This window comes from Peromyscus californicus, unplaced genomic scaffold (assembly GCF_007827085.1).
Source record: "Peromyscus californicus insignis strain IS unplaced genomic scaffold, ASM782708v3 Scaffold_6__1_contigs__length_162567912, whole genome shotgun sequence".
In the NCBI taxonomy this organism is placed as follows: domain Eukaryota; kingdom Metazoa; phylum Chordata; class Mammalia; order Rodentia; family Cricetidae; genus Peromyscus; species Peromyscus californicus.
In genome coordinates this window covers 101,347,045-101,368,923 of record NW_026294584.1, presented here as the reverse complement: position 1 = coordinate 101,368,923, position 21,879 = coordinate 101,347,045, and the positions used below count along the sequence as shown (strand labels likewise).

The window sequence follows — 21,879 nt, the reverse complement described above, 5'->3', positions numbered from 1 at the left end:
TTCGATGTTGGTTGATAGGGGCAGGCCTAGCCTACACATGGAGACACTGATTTTTAATTTAATTCTAAGTACATTGGTGATTTGAAGGAACAAATGGCATGATTTGGTTCTTTTTAAGAGCTGCTGAGTTGGGCCTGGTGTGTGGCATGGAACAAGAGTGGGAGGAGGGAGACTGATGAGTGAATTGCCCTGGCAGAAGAGGTGAGAAATGCTGGGGTTTCCAGTGTCAGGGACAATGGAAAAGGTCAGATCAGAGACACAGATTGGTGAGCCCAGCACTTCGTATGAGGGATTCAGTGGGAGGTGGGAGAGGAAAAGATGAATGAAGCCAACTCCAGGTGTTGGCTATAGTACCTGGGTGGTTAGTAGAGCTTACTAAACTTTAGTCACTAAAGCCAAGTAAAGTGGATGGGAAGATGTGGTATTTTATTTGTGCTTTAATAAATAAAGTTTGCCTGGAGATCAGAGGAAATAGCAAGCCATTTTAAGTAAACAAAGAAGTCAGGCAGTGGTAGCACACACCCTTAATCCTATCACTTGGCAGGCAGGATCTCTGTGTGTTCAAGGCCACACTAGGGAACAGAGCCAAGCGTGGTGACACATGCCTTTAATCCCAGTACCAACCATAGAGTTCTGGAGGCCTGTACAGACAGGAAGTGGCAGAGCTGGCCAGGAAGAGGAAATGATGTAGCTAGACAGAGAGCAAATCAGACAGCAGAACTACAAGGCATATAAGCCTGGGTAGACAGGAAGTCGCTCTCTTTGGAAGCTACAGAGTTGGGGAGGTGAGGTTAGCCCGTGGCTTTCCCTGTTTCCCTGATATCTCTAAGGCTTTCACCCCTATATTTGGCTCTGTGTTCTTTATTTAATAAAACCATTTAGAAATTCATCTACAGGAAGAGAATTCAGAATCTATGGTAGCCAAGCTAGGGGAGAGAAGCTGCAGAGGCATCCAAGCAGACAACTGCGCTGTGCAGAATCCACAAGAGAGATCACAGCTAACAAAGAATGGCAGCTGGAGGTTAAAGCCTGAGGAAGTCTAAAAAGGCCTGAGACCACCTAGCTGGTGGGGCTGGATGAGCAGCGGCCTGATGCACTAAGCCCTGGTCAGCTTCATAGACAGGCAGCCTGTGGGGTCACATGTGTGGTCCTGCCCTGATGACATTCCTGCACTTGGCTTGATGCTCAGCTACCAGCATCTTGTAACTCTTAATGACACAGAATGAATGACAGGGCCAGTGCTGCCTGAAACACCTGAGTATTGTGAGGTGTGACAGAGAAGGGCGTACTACTGAAGGGTCTCAGAAAGAGTGACCATTGAGATCAAGCAAAGCATAAGGTGTGAGACTGAGTTCGTCTTGAGAAGCCTATTTCAAGGTGAAGGCATCTGATGGAGCCAGTGGAATGAGGCGAGGACAGAGGTATAGTGGCTAGGCAAGGTGTGGACTAGGAGTGATGGTGAGAGAACCTTCTGATGGGGTGGCATGGACCAGCGTTTAATCAGGCTACTTGAGAAGTGAACGTTTCCGTGACTGATATTCAAGAGCCTGTGGATACAAGAATGCAAATGGAGGTTCCTGTGTTAAAGCCCGTGTCCCTCCTCTTCTGACCCCAGCTCCATTTCTCACAGTGAGGATCACACACATGTATGGACTCCGGTCCAGAAGTCCAAACTGTCTGTGCTCCTCCACCATCCAACAAACACAGAACAACACTGCAAGACTCATGGAAGCATTCCTTTGTTCCTGGGCATCTGATGAACTCACAGTCTCACGGGGCCCTGAGGTGGGCAGGATGCAGAGTCTAGGTAAGCCTGCTCCCTCGGCTTCATGCCTCACCCTGAGGAGGCTACGGAGGCCCACTAACGTGCAGGTCTCCAGAGGGGAACCCCTGCTGCTCATGTCTGAAGGTAGAACTGAAGGTAAAAGTGGGGACAGATGGAATCTCTTTGTGATAGAAAGGGGGGCAGTTCTCATTTAGCTGTCACATTTTTCGTTTTGAAATATAAAAATCTGAGCAAGAGTATGAGGAATTGTTAAGACCTTGAGAAAGAAAAGGCATAATAAATCCCGGAAGTTTTGTTTTGGCTCTCAGGTCCAGAGTTTGAACTACCATGGCAGACAACACACAGCAGGGCAGCTCACTCATGGGGGCCAGGGAGCAGACAGAGAAAGTCACTACCACAGAGCCCTCTCTTTTCCCTCCTTTTTAATTCCTTCTGGGCTCCTAGAGCAAACTAGATAATCCCCCTAGTTGATTGTCTTGGGAAACTCCCTCATGGACACACCCATGGATGTGTCCTACTCATCTTCTCTCAGGGAACCTTATTCCAATCAGGTTGACAATTACGATTAATTACCTTCAGCAGGGAGAGTTTGGAGCAAAAGGAAAGTAACTTTGGTGGATAGATTCTATGGTTTGAGTGATGAATGTCCCTTTCAAATTCCTGTTAAAACTCAATCCCCAAAGCAGCAATGCCTTAGCAAGCTATTGATCAGGGAGGGCTCTGCCCTCGAGGACAGAATGAAGGCCTTTAATGGTGTGGCCATGAGCTATGCCCTGGGGTCACCTGGTGAAGGCTCCGTCTCTAGTCCGTGGTGCTATTGAGTAGTTGTGGGTCTTAAGGATGCTGTCCTTACAGGATTAATTCACTGACTCTGGAAAGCTGGGGGGTGGGGGGACTCTGGGGATCTGAATTTAGGTGGAGGATGTAGGATGCACCTCTGGAGGGCACATCTTGTCCCCAGTCTCTGCCCCATCCCCATCCTGCTTCCTGCCCACCATGAGATGACCATCTTTGCTCAGCTAAAAGCTATCTTCCATGATGTTTGATCTCACTTCATGCTAAAAGAGATAAGACTAAATGACAGTGGATGGAGATGTTCAGAACAGGGGGTGAAACAAGTATTTTTTTTCCCTTTTAAGTACCTTCTTGGACATTTTGACTCTTCAGCAAACAGCTGACTGACCCAGGGCCCCTACAAAACGTTTTGAGGAAGTGGGTTTGCCCTCTTCTGCTCTTCCACCCTCTGAAGTTACAGTGTGAGACCTCTCTTTACCCACCTCCCATCATGCCGTGGTGCTGTTATCTATATGCAATAGGTTTTCACCGACACCAACCATGTTAAAACCGTGGCATTGGACTTCCTGGCCTCCAGCGCTGTGAGACACAAATCTCAACTCTTTATCATTACTAGTCACAGATATTTCGCAACCATAGCATAGAGAATTCAGTCAGGGTCTCAGTGTCTCTGTGAGTGCCCACCTAGGGTGATGGGCATAAGCCTAAAGTAGAACCAGGCAGCCCAATGGTTAGATTTTCTTCAGGATGTTCAGAGTGGCAGGGGTGAAGTCAGAGAATAGGCAGAAGAGGTAAACTGAGTACAAAGGATGTGGAGGTCACTGAGGTGAGATCAGAGATGGCACAGTGTACAGTGAGTGACCTGTCCTTGTTAGAGGAGGCTTTGCCTATTGACCTATGAAGCAGCAGAGTGACTCCCCTTCAGACCCTGACGTATAGTGTCCAAAGTCAGGAGTGGCAGAGGGCTGAGCCTGTAATCTGCTGCATGTGTATGTGTCTTCAAGGACTCTATTCCCAAATCCGATCCCAACCCCATCTCTATGCTGGGAATGGCTTTCCAAATCAAGATCCTTTTCTTTTCATTCAAGAATATTTTAATCTGGAAGCCTCCTTTTTACCCGAGAAGACAAACAGGCAGTTAGGTTTTCCAGTCAATACTGCTGGGCATTTCAGGTCATAGAAGGATGTAGCTTGAGGGAGCTTTATGCTGTTCAGAGAATTGGTTAAATCCAAGGCTTTCTGGGAAAGTTATATGGAAAACAGATGACGATTCTCTGTAGCAATGGAACCACAGAGCCTTGTCTGTGGTCGCCATCTGCTGGCTGTAAATGAGAATGCAGTCTGGGAGTGGAAGATTTCTTAGGTGTGCGTGGACTTAAATGATGGGCATCAACATAAGGGCCTTGAAGAACAAACTCCGTGTTGGCTCTTTAAATGTTGTAGCAACAGTCACACTTCTTTGTTAGGTCTGATTCCTTTTGATGGGGTAGACCTCCCCTCAGATAAAAGGTACTGTTGGAGTGTTTTAAACAAAATAAATTCTTTGAGAAGTTTCACGTTCTGATCAGGTCGACCCCGTCCCCTCCTTTCCTGTACTCTACCACCACTTATACTTCCCAGATTCGAGTTTTCTTTTTTAAACCCACGGAGTCCAGTTAGTGCTGCCAGAATGTGCACAGGGGTCAGGATGTCTACTGGCACACGGGGGCTTGAAGTAAGCAGGCTCTCCTTCCCTCCGCAGCCATCAGCCATCAGTTGTCAATAGCTCCTCAGGTAGGGGTGGGGCCTCATGGGTCCCTCCTCGATCCTGGCTGGAACTGTGTCCCGCCGATCTTGTGCATGCAGTCTTGCCCGTTGCAAGTTTCTATATGCAGCACCCCTGTCGTGACCAGAAACCACACTATCATCGCAGCCATCTTCCAGAAACCGTCAGAATCTTCATCTTTTTCTCCCCAACAGTCCTGAGCGGAGTGTCCAGCACACACTAGACAGCCAATAATATGTATCAACCAGAATAAAGAAAAATGATCGAACTCAAGCAAGTTCCTGGGGAATGATTCCCCCTCCCCCCGGGCAATCTGATTAGACTTCCCAGGAGGAGGAGGGTGGCAGCAGGGATGGAGGGCAGAGTTGGAAGAACACCCAAAACGAGGATGACAACGGGATTTGGCTGTAGGAAACATAAGGGTAGGGATTTGTGTGATTCTGGGAAGAGCCTGCAACACAGTGACAGATGTGGCTTCCAACGTGTGAGCAGAAGGAAAGATTTCTTAAAACCCAAAGGAAGAAGTTAGAGCAGCAGTTTCAAACAGGCTGAGCAAAGAATCTTGGAAGGACTTCCGGATCCTAGAAAGAAGAATGATTCCTGGCTTTAAAATGTTTTCCCAGCTCCATTTTTACTTCCAAATACTATGGTCTTCTGGAAAAAATCACCTCGAACTGCCCAAGTCCGAGGGAAACTGGAACAGCTGATGGAAGGGAGAACTTGGAATGCTTGGAGTGAGTTCAGTTCCCCTCCCCCAAAAAGATGAAATGTGGGTGAGTTCCAGGAGGTGCACAGGGCTATCAGGCTGAGACAGACTGGAGGGGACAGGTGAACTTACGTTCTCATGGTAACTTACAATTAGTAATGTAATGAAGTGCAGAAATGCCTGGCTGCCAGAGGCCAGAATCCAGCGGCTAGGCACCTGGGCTCATCAAGAAACCAGATCTGGATAGGGATGCTTGGGAGTGGCTGAGCAGTGCAGGAATTCATCAAAGCCAGTCAGTCCCATGGACACAATCTACTCAGCTTTCTGGAGACTGTGATGGGCTTGAGGTTAAGGAAGACTTTCTTTAGCAAGGTGTGTGTCGGGGCGGGGAGGTATGCTTTCTACACAGGAGACCTGCAGAGAGAGGCACGAACACTCTTTGAAGAGCACCTGTCCTGGGAGTGAACAGACCGGTGTGAGTGACTGAATGAGCAGGTGGATGAATGAAATCACCGGCCTGAATGTACCGAAGATGTCACTGCCTCGTGGAATTCTAAAGATAGAAGGAGTGTGCATGCAGCCGTGTTTCACTCAAAACAGGAAGGAATGGCCCTCATCACTAACCTGCTCTTGAAACGCATCTTAGACAGATCACAATGTTCAGTTGCTACTGAAAGATAAGAGCTCTGCCCACAGGATATACGATCAGGGATACTGATACATTGCATGTCCTTACATGCTGTCTTCAGAGAAAGGTGTTCATAAGATCTTCATGTTCACATAGACCATCATTTTCAAAGAACACAAATTCTCACTGAGGCCCAACAAGGTGAGTATGCTAATCCATGGGTAGAAGTTGGTGTGACTCAGCTTCCTGGAAGCCAAGATGAAAGGGGGGACACAGCAGGTCCCGGTGGGTGCCTTATCAGAAGGAGGGAGCGCATAGGGTAATTTCTGAGCATTGGAAACCCAGAAAGCTTTCTCACGTGGGGTGACATATCAGAGCTACTGGCATTTGCCAATCCTTACTTCCAAACCAGGAAACTTTCAGCAAGTTTGGTAGTAAAAATAAAGCCCGAGAATATAACGTCAGAGCACGCTCAGTGGGCTTTCTTCTGCAAGAGCCCAAGCACAGCTGCTGGTCTAATGTAAGGTTAAAGATGAGGTTGTCTATAAACAAAGCACACGATGTTTGTGATGTGTAGGAAAGACTTTATCCCTCTCTCAGAATGCATGGGTGTTAGGAATCTTACTTGCAGAATTTACGCCATGTGTCCTAGACCAGCCATCAACTGTCAGCATCATCCAAGGCCATGCCCTTTCCACACCTTACACCTTGCTGGCCTCCTCCCTGTCTAACTATTATCAACAGACAGCCCAACCCTATGCCAATTCCATGCCCATGCCAATTCTTCCAGGCAGTTGGGGTCACCCTCACTAGTAGGTCCACAGACTGAAGAACAAACTCTTGGTAAAAGCGACTAGTTAGTTGGCAGGGCTGAGGTTATACCATGCAAGTCCAGAAGCATCCACAGATATCACCCCAAAGGAGTCAACTTCTCTGTTGAAATTGTTTGTAAAGGACCATTATATCTTCTTTCCAGAGATTTGCCAACTTCCAGTGGACAGGGTGATGAAGGCCAGAGTGGAGAGAGAGTAGGTGAAGAAGTCAGCTGAAGTCTGCAGTGAGTGTGACATGCTTGGGAAGTGCAAGAGGAAGGAGTGGGTACGGGGGTTAGATCACAAGCCCTTCTAGGTTGGTTCCTTTCTTGAAGAGGAAGGACATGAAATATGCACGAGACATCACCCAGTAAAATTCACAGCGGACTGAAGGGAAGTCTGAGACTCACTGGAGAATGTAAACCCCTATGATCAGAGCTTCCTAAACTAGGGGCTGCAGCCCCGTGGAGGTTCACGTAACTGATGTAGGAGCTGTGGAAAATATGCAACAGTAAAACGTTTCTGATAATGCAATGACCAAAAAGTTAATTCAGACTCAAACAAATGATGAATGTGAGGTGTTTGGGACAGCATTCACCTACGTTATATCACAGGATTTTACTGTAGTCTTGGTTCTGAACATGCAACATGCACACTTTGCACCGTGCTTGCCCTCACACAGCACCTACATACACTGCTGATGCATTTGGCTCAGACTCGATTATCACAGAATTATTGCAGGGATTTTACAACACAAACAAAAATGTCTGCTTCCGTAGTAGCAAAATGCTTCAATTAAAAAAACATTTTCCTACTGCCCTTCCTCAGCATGTAAGTATCAAATTAGTGTATTTTTGGACTAAATCGTGTTAGAATATTTGGTTTTAAAAATTGTTTGAGTTACTGACTTGAGTGTCTTTAAAAAGAAATAATTATGAATTTTGGATTTTAATTGGGGCAGAATTTCTAGCAATTTCTGAAATGGTCCTACACATACTTTTGCCATCTCTTATTTTTATAAAGATTTAGTTTTTTTCTCATTTTGTGTGTATGACTGTTCACCTACATGCATGCATGTGTACTGTGGGTGTGTGGTGCCTGCAGAGGCAGAAAAGGTACCTGGGCTCCTGGAGCTAGAATTACAGATGGTTGTGAATTGCTTTGTGGGTGCTGTGAACAGAACCTGGGTCTTCTACAAGAGCAGACAGTTTGGTTAACCATTCAACAACCTTCCCAGTCCCATGCCACTTCACATTATATATTTATGCAAGGTAGTGTTCTCAGCATCGACAGTTACAAAATCAAAATATTAATCAGCTCTGAAAACCCTTGAAGATCCTCCGTGTTCTGCAGTATCAAATATTCAGCCAAGATTGATTTCCCTGAGCAAAATATGAACAAATACATCTTTCTGACTAGTCTGTAAATGTGCTCTCATTTTTAATAAGTGGTAAAAATTATATGCATGCCACACTTATTTAAAATTTGTTTATGAATCATTACCAATAAGTACTGGTTTGTATACCAATTTAAAATACCTATGTACTTGGAGTTGCATAGAAATTCCCTGGGCCAAAAAAGTTCATAATCGGAGAAAGTTTAAGAAATAATGGTCAGTGTCTTATGGAAGGATATGTAGGACTGGAAGATGGTGGCAGCAGATTTCTGGCTCTGTGACGTCTCGTGTGACCCATGTTCCTACTGTCAGCACAGTCTTGTAACTGTTTCCCAGTCTGCCTCTACTTACTTGTGGGTTCCTGAGAAACAGTCCAGCTGCCTAGATCTGGCTGCTAATCCTATGAGAGTCTTTTCTTTCAAAGAGCAAAGTGGTGATGAGGAAGGGAAAAAGGCAAATTCTCTTTTCTCCCTGTGACTTTCTTATCTCGGTTCTTCCTGGGCTTCTGCAAAGCTTCGCTGCTGTCCTCTGTGATGAGGCCCTTCTAAATGGCCTGATCCTTACTGTGGTGTCCATGATTTGCAAGCTTCCCCTGGGGACCAGTTGACCTCAGTTGTTATGGCCACAGCTGGGACATTTGGTGCCCTCCCATGTCATATCTCATGTTACCTAGGTAGTCCCAAATGATGCTAGTTCATGCAAAGTTTTCTCCTTCAAGCCACCCTGTGTGGGGGAAAGGACTGTTGTCACCAACTTATCCTTACATCCTCCCAACTGCAGCTGCGTGGAATCCCCATGGCGTTCTCCTACGGGACTCTGAAGATGCTTTATAAATGGCAATGTGTGTGACAGATATACAGCAGCGATCCTGTGAGCTACTGAAGGCTATTACGCCCAGGCCAGGGGTGTCTCAACCCAGGCCCATTTTAAGAGGCTTGGATTCTGAGAACCACTGAGCTTGCCACTTAGCTCCTAATCTAGCAGGAAGCACAGACCTTCCAGTGTCTACAGATGGCACTCAGTGTGCGAATGGGTAGAAAACAGGTGCTTCTTCCCTTTACCAATGAAGTTGGTCCTCTCCTAACTGCCGCTGCAGGAGACCCAGAGGGGACATTCAGCCTTCATTCCACAAGTGACCACAAGGCTCTGTCCCCCATTTAACATTAAGGACTTAAAAGTTGAGAATAGGCCGGGCGGTGGTGGCGCACGCCTTTAATCCCAGCACTCGGGAGGCAGAGCCAGGCGGATCTCTGTGAGTTCGAGGCCAGCCTGGGCTACCAAGTGAGTTCCAGGAAAGGCACAAAGCTACACAGAGAAACCCTGTCTCGAAAAACCAAAAAAAAAAAAAAAAAAAGTTGAGAATAGGCTAGGGACCAGGGACAATAATGCAACCTCTGCAGAAAGACAGGTATGGTATCTGGCATAAGTACCCCCTTGGTGACAGTGAAGGAAGGTATGTTTCTAGTCATGGCTCTGCTGCCTGTGTGGTAATCTTCAGCTTTGGGGGAGCACAGTGGCATCAGTCACAGAAAACAGACTACTGTGGGCCAGATCCAGGCTGGTCTGGATGAGCATCTATTAAACTTGATTCAGTGGAAAGAAATCTCTAAAACCAAATTCACAAGCATGCCTGTCTCAGGTCACCTCGGACTGTGTGGTGTCAGTGTGCCTCGCTGGGGAGCAGCGGCAATGCAGTGTCCAGGTGAACTCAAGCATGCTGGCCTGGCAACTGCAGGATGATAGAAATCCCCTGGGCCCTGGGACATCTGTGAGCTGTGTGGAGCGACATCTGTGGAGGGGCAAGTGCAGGTCCTGGCTTAGTGGAGCCTCTTCAGCTAATGTGGAGCTTCGGAGCCAGCTGCCGAGCTGCTAAAGGATCATGTGTTGTGTGAAGAGCGTGGTCAATTTGCTTGGTCAAGCACTTGGGTAGGGGTGCTAGCTTTGGGCATTTTTAATGACACAGTAATACTTGTTCGTAATACAGGACACTTAATTTAAGTGTTTAGCCTTAGGATAATGACACCTTCATGTAGAATACATCTCATGGATAGTCTTTTCCCAGAGTGATTCACTGTTAACAAACTTTGCATGTTTTTGATAGCTTACTGTGTGTTTGGATGTGTTGTTGTTGCTGTTCATTTGACACAGAACCACGCATGTGCAGATTGCTGGGATAGGACCTTTGGCACCTCGCACTTGTGTTTTCCATCCTTTCTCTCCCAAAAGAGCAATAACCCTGAATTTTACATCATGCAATTCTGTTTTCCTTTATAGTTTTGCTCTAAGCCTATGTACTTTTTAAACTCAATGGGAATGAATTTCACTCTCTCCAAAATAAGTTGTTGCTGTTCAGTTTCATTTGTGCATAACTGTAATTATTTGTCTTGTGTGGTATTCCAACTTAGAAAGATGCTACCAAGCATTAAACCATTCCCTTGCTGAACATGGGGATTTCCCCTGCACATTTCATCTGCTGGCATGCACAGGGCTCCTCTAGGATGTGGTCTCAGGAGAGAAAGACAACACAGTAAGATTCGTGAATCATCAGTTCAGGTGAGCTATGTCAAGAGCTTCTCCATAACGGCTTGGTTCCTCCCTACATCATGTCATGGACAACATTTGGAATCATCAGATGCTCTCGGTTTATTTGAGCTAGTGGATGGGAATGAATGTGCCACAGTGCTTCTCATTTGCATGCCCTAACTAATAAGATTATTTTCATATGGTTGTTGGTCAAGTATGACTATTTGTGTTGTCTGCCTGCTTTCCAGTAATTCACAGGTGTCTTTATCCATTCACTTCTGTGTGTCTATGTGTCCATCTGTGCTTGGTACTTGTAACCCCAGCCCTGGAGAGGCAGAGACAGGTACATCTCTGGGGATCACTAACCTGTCAGCCAAGCCTGCTCAAACTCCAGGCTGGTGAGAGGAATGATGACTGAGGCTGTTCTCTTACCTCCACATGCATATGCACACATGTGCGTGGGCACACACACACACACACACACACACACACACGCATGCACACACACAGGAAGAGAGAAAGGAGCTAGTCCAAAAGTGTGAATATGAGAAAAACAGGTGTGAACGTGAACACAGTGGCAGGCTGCCATGGTTCAAATGGCTGGACTGAAATGGGAGGTGATGCTACATCTAAGGAAGAAAGATGTGCTCTTGGTCCCACCTCAAGTCCAGGTCGCTGCCTTTACCTGTTGTTTCTAATTCCTGTTCCCCATGAAGACTGAAGGGTCAGGTGCAGGTGGCCTCATTCATGTTCTCCCACCACGGCACCAGGAGCACCAGGCCATGATGGGGACCTCCTGGCAGTTCTGTTCCTTACTCTGAGGGTACCCTCCACCATCTGAGGAAGAGCATTGCTACAGAGACCTCCCCTGGTCTCAGAGGTGTTGGCTTTCCCTCCAGCTCTGGTTCAGCACTCCAGATTAGAGGAACAGAAAGGAAAAGCAGCCCTTCCGCTGGGCTTCACAGTGGCTGGGTCTTGTTTTTCCCCATCAAGAGCCTTTCTTGGAGCTCTTAGGTTTTCTCCCATCCCCTTCAAGTCACATCTTAATAAAAGTTCCTAAAAATTGAACTATGTGATAGGGGCTCCAATCCCCACAACCTTATAACTATAACCCTTTGGCACACTGGTCTATGGAAAAAATTACAGCTGTCTCTCCCCAGAGGACACTTGGCAATTTTGGAGACATTTTTGGTTGCTACTGGGGGTAGTGGTAGAGGGAGGGGTGTTATCATCCTAAAGAGGGTAGAGGCCAGGGATGCTGCTAACTGTCTTACAATGTGCAGGAAAGCCCCTGCGATAAGAATTACCCAGTCACAAATGTCAGCAGTGGCCAGACAGAGGAGCCCCGATCCTTCTCCACCTTACTACCCAGGATTGGAAACCACAGTCCCTGACTTCCCTGTGGGGACTCCCAATTACATGGCCCTTCTTCTGGAGGTAGCTTTTCTGACATCTTGATAAACCGATTCCTACAGCTGTACTGGTCATGGGAGAAGGGACTGGAGATTTTGCATCTGAGTTGAGCACTTTCTCCTCAGAGGGTCCTACTTCTGATCTGGATGCCAGATCATGTGACAGTCTGCGATAGGGCGACATACATATAGATGACATGGATACCAACAACAGCTCTTCTAAACATTATGGACTTATTATTGTATGTTATTAAGTAGTACTAAACAATACTGCCTTCTGGTACTCAGATTTCACTCAGGTAACAGACACTGTTTGCCCAGCTGGTGCAGGCCCTAGGCTCTGTGCTGCCTGCACAGTGACTCAGAGCCTGTGCGCTTAGCCTTGGAAGCTGAAAGCTCGCCAGGATGATGCTCATTAAAATGCAAGATCCTGGGGTCCCCTCTTGAGGTCTCCTCTGACTGCACAGTCACGGTAGACCCTGAGAGTCTGTGATTTTAGCCAGCAGTAGAGGCTGCTCTACAGTAAGCTATCCAGGGCCCACCTGTAAGAACCAGTGGTAGAAAGCACAAAATTCTCTCGGCCTAACCCCAGGCTTGAGAATTTAATGTGGTAATTTTCTCTGTCTATGAAAAAAATCTAACATTTATTCTCCCAAGTTTCCCATTTTCAGCTGAAACATGGATGGTAAGGGAGCAGGATGCCTTTACAATAGGCACAATAGGCGGGACATTTCCATAAGAACAGAGCCATGGGCATTTTACCTTAAAAGTGGATTGGATAACTTAGAGTGAACATTAAGCACAGATGTTTGTATGGACAGGAGAGAGAGCTCTTGCCTGCTCCTCATCTCTGAACTGACCTCAGTGCACAGTCCCAGCTTTGTTTGGAAATATGGTCTCTCAGTCACCAAGATAAATGGTTCCTTTGGTTACTTTCAGTTGAATTTCAAAGCCCCTTCTCTGACCTGCTTCCCATTTGTGAGTTTTCAGTGGACAAGTCGTTTTAACACTCCAACTACCATGAACCATCCGGCCTAAACTTTCCTCCAAGCGAAGTCCTTCCAAGCTGTTGCAAGGCCTCAACACTAATGTCTAAAATCAAGAAGTTGTCTTACTATGTAGATTTTGTGTGTGTGTGTGTGTGTGTGTGTGTGTGTGTGTGTGTATGTGTGTGTAACATAGTCGATCACTTTCAGCCCAATTGTTTCATCTGACTGTGATCAATTTAAAAATAAAATTTAATAATAAAAGAAACATCAGGTATGGAAGCCACGTCGACAATCCCAGCACTGAAGAAAAGCAGAAGGGTCTCTGTGAATCTGAGTTTCTATAGCAAGTTTCAGGCCAACTAGAACTACATAGCAAGACCCTGTCTCAGAAAACAAACAAACGAAAAGACATCTATATAATAACAAACAACAAATTCAAGCTAATGTATCATCGTTGTCGTTAGAGGAAAATTATGAATTGAGGGCCAGAACGTCGCAGAATGTTCTAAAGTGTGACTTTTTCACCTTTCCTGAGCTCTCTCGCATTCCGTTCCTCTAGAACACTGTTCTCATACTTTAAAAGTCACTATGCTCTCACCTCATTTTCCACGTCTCCTTTTTACTCCAGGTAGCCCCTGGGCTCACAAACTCGGCACTCACTTAAATTCACTCGTGGATGAATCACTTCAAAAATACTCCAATCTCTGTGCTCTTACTGAAAGCCATCCAACTGATAGATGACTTTCCAAGCCAGAAACGACTCCATAGACACGTGAACAAAACCTCAATTTTGTATACGAGACGCAGCCTAAGACCACCCAAGTTCCCTTGATCCACGCAGCCCACCTCCGGACAGGAGAGCCCCCTTCCAGCATGTTGAAACTTCAGTCAACACATCAACCTGGATGCAAATCTCCACCCAACTCAGCATTGCTGCTTTTTACCGACTGAGGGCTCACAGCCCAGCATGCAAATAGTGGGTGCTCAAGCATAAGAACCCCCCGAGGTAAAGACCTGGATCCTGACCTTACCTATTTTCGCAGCCTCCGCTTTCAAGTTGAAATCCCAGTTCCTTGGCAGCTTCAGGGACATTTTGCTTCCGATTTGGGTGAGTAGCTGGTCAGGTAGCCAGTGGGCCACAGTCTGCGCCCTTCTTGCTTTTTCTGCTCTTCCCTTCAGTTCCGCCGTCTTCTCTGCCTGGTGATTGCTCCACAGGCACTCTTACGTGCCAGGCTCATCTGCCCACGTGTCTCTTCCTTTCTCTCAGATGAAAGGTCCATCCATCTGTCACTTGGGGATGGCACCCAAGCTCCCCTAATCCCACCCACAGTCCCCCGGGGCTGGCACCCTGCTTTGCGTTCAGTTTTACCAGAAACAGCCGAGTTGACGCTTTGCTCAAAAGAATCTCAGGCCTTACTGAAGCGAAGTCGTGATAAACAACAGTCTCTGCGTTTTTGTGTGTGTGTGTGTGTGTTTTTTTTTTTTAACTGTCTGCTTCCTTGCATTTTGAGGAAGTGGGTGGCTGTTCAGCGTTGTGGCGTTATGAGTACACTTTCTTCAGAAGACATTTAGAAATTTTTGTAAAGCTAGAGCCTGTTTGTGATATGAGGCTGTGGTTTTAGTTAAAAAAGAAAGAGAATCCCAAGGCTCTCACCGTGTGCCTCAACTCCTGTCCTCTCCCCCTCCTTGCCACAAACCACCAAAAATGGTCAGGCAGGCAGCCAGCTTTCTGCCCAAGTTACGGTCTTAAAAATTCTTGCTGTGTAAGGACCACATAGCTCTCACCTGCTTGGGATAAAAGTTCCTAGTGACCTCCACCTGATGCGTGGAGAGTTTTCATGCACTCAGCTGGTAAGTTGATTCCAGCTAGGCAGAAGCATGCAAAGGGTTAATGCTTCTTCCACTTTGTGTACACGGGGTGCTATTTACAACCAGACCAACAGTTAAAAACTCAGGTTTTCCTTCCCCTTTGAAAGAATCTTCCTGGGCCTCCATGTCTTCTTCAGAAAAATGGATCCTTAATGACCGTGGGTGCTCAGAGGCCTCTGCTACAGATTTTTGACACTCGGTAGTTACCCCACAAACACTAATGAAACCTTCATTCTAGCTAGTTCAGCTTGTGGTGGGCTTTTACATCTATAACTGGGTCAGCTCAACCTAGCAGTTAAGCGTCTAGGCCCTAGAACCAGATTGCCTGTGTTCAAATCCCAGCTTTACCATTTGTTTGCTGTGAGACTTTGGGCCTGTTCCTTGACTGCTTCCTGTTTCAGTGCCCTCATCTGTAAATGCATCGATTCACAGAGTGACTTCACAGGCTGCTGCGGAGGTTTCTGCAGACACCAGGCCTCTCTGCATAATCACTGCATACACGCCACACATCCAGGTCCCTTCACTTCATTGTCCTGGACAACTCGGAGAGCATTTTCCTCACTTCTCACAGCTATCTACTGAGGACCCAGTCTCCTGCTCCCTGTTGCATAAGCCGACTCCCTCTCCCCCAGCTCAACTTCATCACCTCTTGCTTCTTTCTCTTGGATGTTTCCTGTCAATATGAGCATTACAGAGTTTTCTTCACATCTTCAGGAAACTCTCTTGACACCTCTTCCTCCTTTGGCTGTAGCCTGATGTTGAGAATTTTTTTTTTTTAAAATAAGGACTGTTGAACTTGCTGTTATCTCTCCCCTTTCTCTTTCCTGGATTCCTCCTTTGACGCTCTTGCTTCCCAGAATGGCTTCTCAAGAACACCAATGGCTCTCCTGTCACTAACCTGCCAGGCCAGGTCTCTATCCTCTCCTCACTGGTCTGACAGCAGTGTCGGACATAAGAGCCCCCGCAACTTGGCACAACTCCGAACGGTCTCTCTCTCTCTCTGCCTGTCAGGGTCTATGGCTGGCCTGGTTTTCTGTTTCCTTTCCTTCTGCTCTATTTCTGGTTCCTCTCTGATTCCTTCTCGTTTCTCTGGTCTGTCAATCATGATTTACACCAGGATTCCACCAGTGGACTTCCTTCTCCTCTTTGTCGCCTTGACAACCTTGGCTGCCCTGAGACTTTCATTACCCCACACTGTATGTAACGACCCCTCTGTGTGTTCCCAGAACAGGCCACTTTTCAATTCCAAATTATGTCCATCTTTGCTTAGATCTCCAAGAGTCAACACATACTAATCCAAAGTCAATATCCAAGGACCGAACACGGTGACCCAGAGCGTGGCCTTCTCACTAGGAACTAAAGGGGTGTATGAGCCAATAAACGCATTTCAGGCCTCTGTGCTCAGCTTGTCGGCTTACATTCCACTGGCCCCCGTGAGTCACATGACCAAACACGAAGTCACTGAGACAGGAAGTACACATAGCACTAAGAGGAAAGGGACTACCCCGTTTACCTGGCTGTCACCCAGTACCACAGGAGTGCTGGGTTCCTTAACTTTGGCTCTGACTCTTGGGGACTTTGAAGCCTCAGATCTCCACTGCATCCTGCCTGACCCAACACACTATTCCTTATCCAGCCCTAAAAAAGCTGACAACCTCCTGAGCACCATCCCCGACAGCTCCATGGGGAACTTCACATACAAAGTTTCAGTCCTGGGATCTTTAACTTAGGAATTCTGAAAACATTCTGAAGGAGGCATTTAGAGACATGTGGGGAACTTCCTGGACTCTTTGGGGTGAGTTCCTGTGAGTCTTGGAAAAACATATGACCCATGGGGAAGTTGCTGTGCACACTCAGAAAGTCAATCAGCAAAAGCAGCCGCCAAGCCACGGAAAGGCTGCTCGTGGCAGCCCTGGAGGCCGACGCTGGGTGTCAGCTCCTGAGTGGGGGTAGAGACCTGATGGAGCTTCTGCTGCACCTTCTCTGACCTTTAGAAGATGAAGAACCAGATGTCGTGGTTAATAGTAAAGTTTGGGTTAACATCGGCAATAACGAAAGCGAGCATCCGTGTGTTTGTCTGTTAGCGCTAACCGTTTATTAAGGACCTATACTTTTTGCTGGAGGAAAGCTCGTGAACAAGCAATTTGGTTTCTGCCTCTCTCTTCCAGCTCTCTTCTCCCACCTCCCAGATGCAGCTGATAGGAAGAAGGGCAATATAGAAGAAGTTAAATATAGCATGAGAAGGGATATGATGGGGAAGTACAGTGAGCTGTGAAAGTTCATATGGGAGGGGCGTAAGCGGGACTCACAGAAAGGGGGCCGGCTTCCTGAAGCAGGCTTTCACACTCTGACTTGACAAATGTGTGAGAGAGATGAGAAGGTTTTGAAAAGGACCAGCTGTTGAGGCTCACACGCCTGTAATCTGAGCACTGAGGCTGAGGGAGGCTGACTGCCCTGAGTTTTTAAGAGCAGGCTGCCCTACAGGAGTCAGATCCCTTCCTAAAATGAAAAGGGGGGAGGGGAGCGGGGAGAGGGGAGATGGCGTGGGGAGAGGGAGACTGAGGGTTAAAAAAAACTCTCTAAAACAGTGTAGAAAGAACTCCTCCACTTGCTCCTAGGGTGCTGAGAAGTGTGAAAGGAATGAGCTAGAGGAGAGATGGGTGGGGTCAGAGGGTGCTGTAGGCAGGTCCCAAAAGGCACTGGTGAAGTTTTGACTTCTTCCAGGTAAATGGGGGATCTCCAAGGAGTCTTCTTCAGCTTGGCAGAGTGAGGAGGCTGAATCCAACACCCCCAAGTGGGAGGACGGAAGGGAGAAAGGTTGCACAAGGAAAGCAAACCCACCAGAGCCTTTGATGGAAATGAGAACCCTGAAGGTTCTTACACAAGAAGCAGAGGCGCTCTGACCCTGACTCCAGTGACTGACTGGGGTGGTGACAGTTCCCACCACAGAGAAGGGGTATGCACAAAAGGAAAGAAGCCTGATGTGGGGCCGGGGACTAGGAGCTGTGGACTTGGTACAGCTCCAGGCACAGAAGGGGGACTCCACATGGTGGAGACAGCAGTGGCCAGGCCTTTTTGGGAGCCAGGGTAGCTTCCCTGGAAATGAGACCACAAAAGTGGTTAGGAAGCAAGGGAGGAAGCCACTGTCTACAAAAGAAACAGCAATGGCCATAAAATGTGTCCCCCACTGTGCACAATCGGGGAAGCATCAAGAATGGTAAAAGGAACAGGGTGGCCAGAGGTCACCTCAGGCATGTCTGAGGAACTGGATTTTTTTTTTTTTTTTGGAAAGGCCTCACTGTGCAACTCTGGCTGGCCTGGAACTCACTGTGTAGACCAGCAGGCTGGCCTCTAACTCTTCTGCCTCCCAAGTGACAGGATTAAAGGTATATGTCACCATGGCACACCTAACAAGGTGACAAACTTTCAAACATGCCTTGCCTTTCACTGTGATTACAGAATCCCATGAGTGTTCTTTGTAGACATTTTAAAGAAGAATAAACAAATATGGCAGAGTCCATGTCATGTGGATAGTGACACCTCTTGATGTAAATACAATACCCCTACCGAGTTCCTGACACTTCAGATAGCATGAATCCCCTCATATGCTGTGTTTTGGTTCTTTATGTGCATGCTTACAACAAGGTCTAGTCTATGACTGAGGCATGGTGAGAGGTCGCACTGCTCCTAGCTCTAAGACAGGACAATTACAGCAAAAGCATCGCCACTCCAATGTTCAGGAGCCTTGCTGATGATCGACAGCCACTTGGATGCAGCACAAAGTACCACAGCTGATGGAGACAGCCAAGCTGACCTTGTGGGTCACTAACTGACCAAAGCCTCACAGTCCTCGGAGGCTGGGCAAAGGGTCCCTGTGGACATACTGCATTGCCATTTTCTTTAAGATACATGTGAGGAAAGTGAAAGTTTTGTGCCCACATCTTGCTCCAGAGTAAGCAAATGCAGCCTCATGTCGAATGCAGAAGGATCAAATACATGTCACCCCATTGCCCCAGCTTGTTTGTATTTCACTCCTAGCTCCTGCAGAGATTAAAGGTGGCCCTGTATTGTGGGGACACCTGACAGTGGGGGACACAACTGTAGAGCCAATGCCATGTGTTAGGGGCTAACAGCTGCATCTGGCCACCTTAAATTACTGACTTACAGCATTTGTCTTCTGAACTGTAGTGGAGACACCAAAAGCAACAGCTTTTTCCCTTTGGATTTGAACAGACTAGCTTCAAGAAAGCTGGGATTCTAAGGTAGGAGGTGCTAGTTTTTATTCCCTTTCCCTTGGCTATATGGAAAAAAAAAAAAACAGGGAACAAGAATAAAATCCCACTGTGTTGCAGAGGAAGATTTCTGCCCTCTGAACACTGTGTGACCACTAGGAACAGCCTCCTCAGCTCTACCCCAGAGCCTTGTTCCCCATGCCCTGCCATGTTCTGTCTCACACTGACCTACACTATTTCCCCAGCTTTGGATCTAATGTCTGGTCAGTTTTGTGGCCAATTAAACTCTAGTTTCTCTAACTAATCCATAGCCAAGAAAAATTATACATGGGTTGTGAAGGGCAGCAGTGGCAGTTCTGCCTCTGATATGATAGTCTTCTAGAAGAAGGTTGCTCTGTGGGCCACAGGGTTAGGGAGAGACATGCCTAGTTAAGTGAATAACTTGTCACCAGATTGAAAACAGATCTTGTTGTTTTGAGATGATGAAAATGCCCCTGCCACACAGCCCTCTTGAACCAATTATTGGGTTGCGACATATAAGGCCGAGCCATACAAAACTGCCAATATTCAGCAGCTTTTGACTTGTATGTTTTCCCCCTCAAAATTTGCAGTGGTTCAATGGGATTGGGCTGTCTGCAATCCACTCGTACAACAAATACGAAGTGAATCTCTCCCCCGTGGTGCCGCAGACGCCAGCCAGGGGCTGAGAATGCAGCCCGCAGCAAGAGGGGCAAAGTCTCCTGCTTCCGGGAGACTTACTGTAGTGAGAGGAGACAGGTAATAAATCAAATAACGGAGTACAGTGTGTTAGCCAGTGGGGAGTGCTTCGGGGGGGGGGGGGAGATGCTGTATGAGGAGGGAGGCTGGTCAGGTTGCTGAGACAGGGAGCAAGATGGAGTGTTTTTAACTGGCTGAATGCTGGAGTCTTCATGGACGCGAAAGCATTTGAGAAAAGACCTGACAAAAGTAAGAAAGAGACAAGTACACACGTGGACGAACCTTCGGGCAGAGCAAAGGGCGAGCAAGGGAGTGGGCCTTCTGAAGAGGTGGGCAGGAGCCGGTGTGTTCCGGGGGCAATGGGGAAGCCAGCCGTGTGTCTGGGACCGAGAAATGGGAAGACCTGTTATCAGCCATCTTCCACCCTGGTGGGTGGGTCTACCATCTCCTCCTGTGCACTTGGTTGGGCAATGTCTTAGTTGGGGTTTCTATTGCTATGAAGAGACACCATGACCATGGCAGCTCTTATAAAGGAAAACATTCAATTGGGCTGGCTTCCAGTTCAGAGGTTCAGTCTATTATCATCATGGAAGGAAGCTTGGTAACATGCAGGCAGACATGATGCTGGAGAGGCAGCTAAGAGTTCTACATCTGGATCTGCAGGCAACAGGAAGAGAGTTACACTGGGCCTGGCTTGAGCATCTGAAACCTCAAAGCCCACTCCCAGTGACACACTTTCTCTAACAAGGTAACACCTCTCCAACAAGGCCACACCTTCTAATAATGCCACTCCCTATGGGCTTATGGGGCCCATTTTCATTCAAACCATGACAGGCAATATCCATTCCACATTGGCACACCTTGGTACAACAAACAGTACCAGTCCTTAAATAGGCTGGGACGAGGGGGCAGAGAACCAGCATGTATCTGTAGTCTCTCTTCTATGAATTTGAGCCTATGTTCCACAGAAGGGCAAGGGATTAGAAAAGTATTTGGAATCACAAAAGACTAAGGAGGTTTTGGAATCACGAAGATCCCTGCGAGCTCCATTGTGTGTGACTTCCTCTCTAGCAAGCTACAGTGTGCCATCTCCACTCCAACTGGAGGAAGACAGTCTGCCCTTCCTTTTTCCCACCAAAGCCACCCTGAACCAGACCCCGAAGGCCATATACAGGGAAGAGGAAGGGCACTGTCCGTTCACAAAGCACTGTAGTGCTGAGGTGCTCGGGCGGTGGCTGCTTCTAGACCACAAACCACCAGTGTGGTTTAAGGCTCCCTTCCTTGCCAGCCCAGGGGCCTAGCACATGTGCAGATATGACATCTGACTTGATTTAGTTGGACACATTGGGTGAGAGGATGTCAGGAGGTAGACAGCCAAACCCTGCCAGAGAAGGGAAAGAGACCTGAGCTTCAGAAATGCAAGCTTAGAATCCCATCTTCCTCAGGCTCCACAGTGAGGAAATCCAGTGCAACATGTGGAGAGCTGCATTTCTGTTTTGACAAAGGGTCTCATGTGGCCTAGGCTGATTTTGAACTTCCTATGTAGTTAAGGATGATCTTGAACTTCTGATTCTCCTGCAGCACCAGATCCAGTTTAGGTGGGGCTGAGTCTTGAACCCAGAGCCTTGTGCTGCTACCAACTAAGCTGTGTCCCCAGTCTCTGGAGATCTGTGTTTTGTGGGTTTTGTTTTTTGTTTTGGCTTTTGTTGTTGTTTGTTTGTTTAAAGATTTTGTTAATGTGTATGAGGGTTTTGCCTGAACATATATATCATGCATGCCCAGTGCCCTTGCAGGCCAGAAGAGGGTATGAGATCCTCTGGAACCACAGTTACAGACAATTGCAAGTCACCATGTGGGTACTGGGAACTGCACCCCAGTCCTCTGTGAGAACAGCAGATGCTCTCAGCTCATGAGCCAACCCCAAAAACTATGTTGTAAAGACAAATCTGGACTGTTGAGCACCAACTTTACAGTCCTGAGGTCAGGAGATTGAGAGCTCCGCCAGAACAGGAAGTGACAATGGCTGATTCTAGAGCTGATATGAAACTCTGAGGTTCAAGTTAAGTAACTACACACAGGACAGGCCTGCTGGGGGAGGGAGGGTGAGCAGGAGCAGGGAATTTCACACACTGGGAGGGACAAGGCATTGGCTGCAGACACTCAACTGCCTTTCCCCTCTTACAGACACTTCCTCCTGCTTTACAGAACCATCTGGGACAGAGGAGCAATTTGTTTATAGGTCAGGTCAG

The 21,879-nt window shown here is 47.3% G+C and overlaps 1 protein-coding gene across 1 annotated transcript in view; it reads right to left on the bottom strand.

Annotated features, from left to right (window-relative positions):
- Positions 1-14,200, bottom strand: part of Arhgap25 (Rho GTPase activating protein 25) — a 76,532-nt gene extending 62,332 nt beyond the window's left edge. Inside the window, exon 1 of the mRNA XM_052720926.1 lies at positions 13,844-14,200. Coding sequence (XP_052576886.1) covers positions 13,844-13,904 — 61 coding nt within the window. The 5' untranslated portion in view covers positions 13,905-14,200. The remainder of the gene's footprint in view (positions 1-13,843) is intronic.
- Positions 14,201-21,879: the final 7,679 nt, after the last annotated feature.